This window comes from Malania oleifera, chromosome 2 (genome assembly GCF_029873635.1).
Source record: "Malania oleifera isolate guangnan ecotype guangnan chromosome 2, ASM2987363v1, whole genome shotgun sequence".
Lineage (NCBI taxonomy): Eukaryota > Viridiplantae > Streptophyta > Magnoliopsida > Santalales > Ximeniaceae > Malania > Malania oleifera.
In genome coordinates, this window is record NC_080418.1 from 89,068,163 (window position 1) to 89,069,518 (window position 1,356).

The 1,356-nt window shown below is 43.3% G+C and overlaps 1 protein-coding gene across 1 annotated transcript; it reads left to right on the plus strand.

Moving 5' to 3' along the window:
- The first annotated feature begins 601 nt into the window (after positions 1-601).
- On the plus strand, positions 602-1,033 carry LOC131148279 (S-protein homolog 8-like). The gene has a single exon (XM_058097999.1). The coding sequence runs from the start codon at positions 602-604 to the stop codon at positions 1,031-1,033; it is 432 nt and encodes a 143-aa protein (XP_057953982.1).
- The last annotated feature ends 323 nt before the right edge of the window (positions 1,034-1,356 follow it).

Genomic DNA, 1,356 nt, shown 5'->3' on the forward strand with positions numbered 1-1,356 from the left:
TATTTCTCAAATCCTCACTATTTGCATAAGAAAATAAAATACAAGTCAAAATATCACACGTAAACTTGCCAATGAACTAAATTGATTGGAGAGGTTGTAGATTTAGATTTGGTTAAGACGTAAAAATTATTAAATTTACTCAAATTCAAATTTAAGATAGGAGGTTTATACTCCCTCTATAAGGTTCCAAGGTAATAAATTCAAAACTGTCCTTATTAAATTGGAATTTAAAATTTGTCGTTTGACCAAATCCTGTAGGTGTACCTAAAAAAGAGCTCCGTCGCAGATGAAACCATCACCAGTAGTTAATATTGGACGCCAGGAAGCATGGGCCGTGCGTACGTGTACTGCATGCCAGATTTTGACCAAGCCTAGCCATCATTTCATGCACGTTAAATGGAGACAACTGTGTTTCCCGATTGGGGACCGGCCTCCCCAGTTTTACCCCGAAATGCGAGGGAAGCGACGAGACCGTCCTTCCCCCCAAAAAGCCCTATAAAAGCAAGAGGAAACCCTCGACCAAAACCAGCGCTGGAAATAATTTGATAGAGCAGAGGATAGTTCATAAATAATAAACAGCACATTCCATCTTCGTTTGAAAATGAATCGCCAAGTCCTCTGCGCCGCGCTCTTCCTCGCCTTGGTCGGCGTCAGTAGCGCCGCGAGTGCAGCCCCCCGCTCGAGGAAACAATACCTCAGCTTCACCAACAACCTTCAGAACAAGGTGCTGGACGTGAACTGCAAGAATTTGAATCCCTACATCGACCTGGGCCTTCACATTCTGTTGCCCAACGAGAAGTACGAGTTCTCCTACGACGCCAACCGCACCATGCTCTACAGCTGCCACCTCCGCCACGGCGACACCACCACCGTCTTCCCCGTCAGCGACTCCGCCACCAAGAGGGCGTGCGGCAGGAACCACTGCGACTACAAGGCTGAAGACAACGGCATCTCCCTACTCAACCACAAGAACAAGCAGTTCACGCTGAAGTACTTGTGGGGACAGAAGTACTCCAACATGCACTTTGGTTGACCGCTTCCATAATTCATTATTATATCATTGATTGACCCGTGCTGCATGCGATGCATTATATAGTTCTTTGTTTTCTCGGGGCCGAAAAGATATGCTCATGATGAATATTGATGAAATTCATTAATTTCATTGCTAAGCTTATTTTTCTCCTCATTTCATTTATATACTTTTGCAGGCAATACTGGTTTGAGTTAATATTTATCTGCCCTCCTCATATCATACGTGTGTTTATTGTTATTTTAACGTTAAAGGCTTTACATTTGAATCTTGAATGGAAATGAGCTAGGGATTGATGATTTTTCCACAATTAATAACGTATTGTG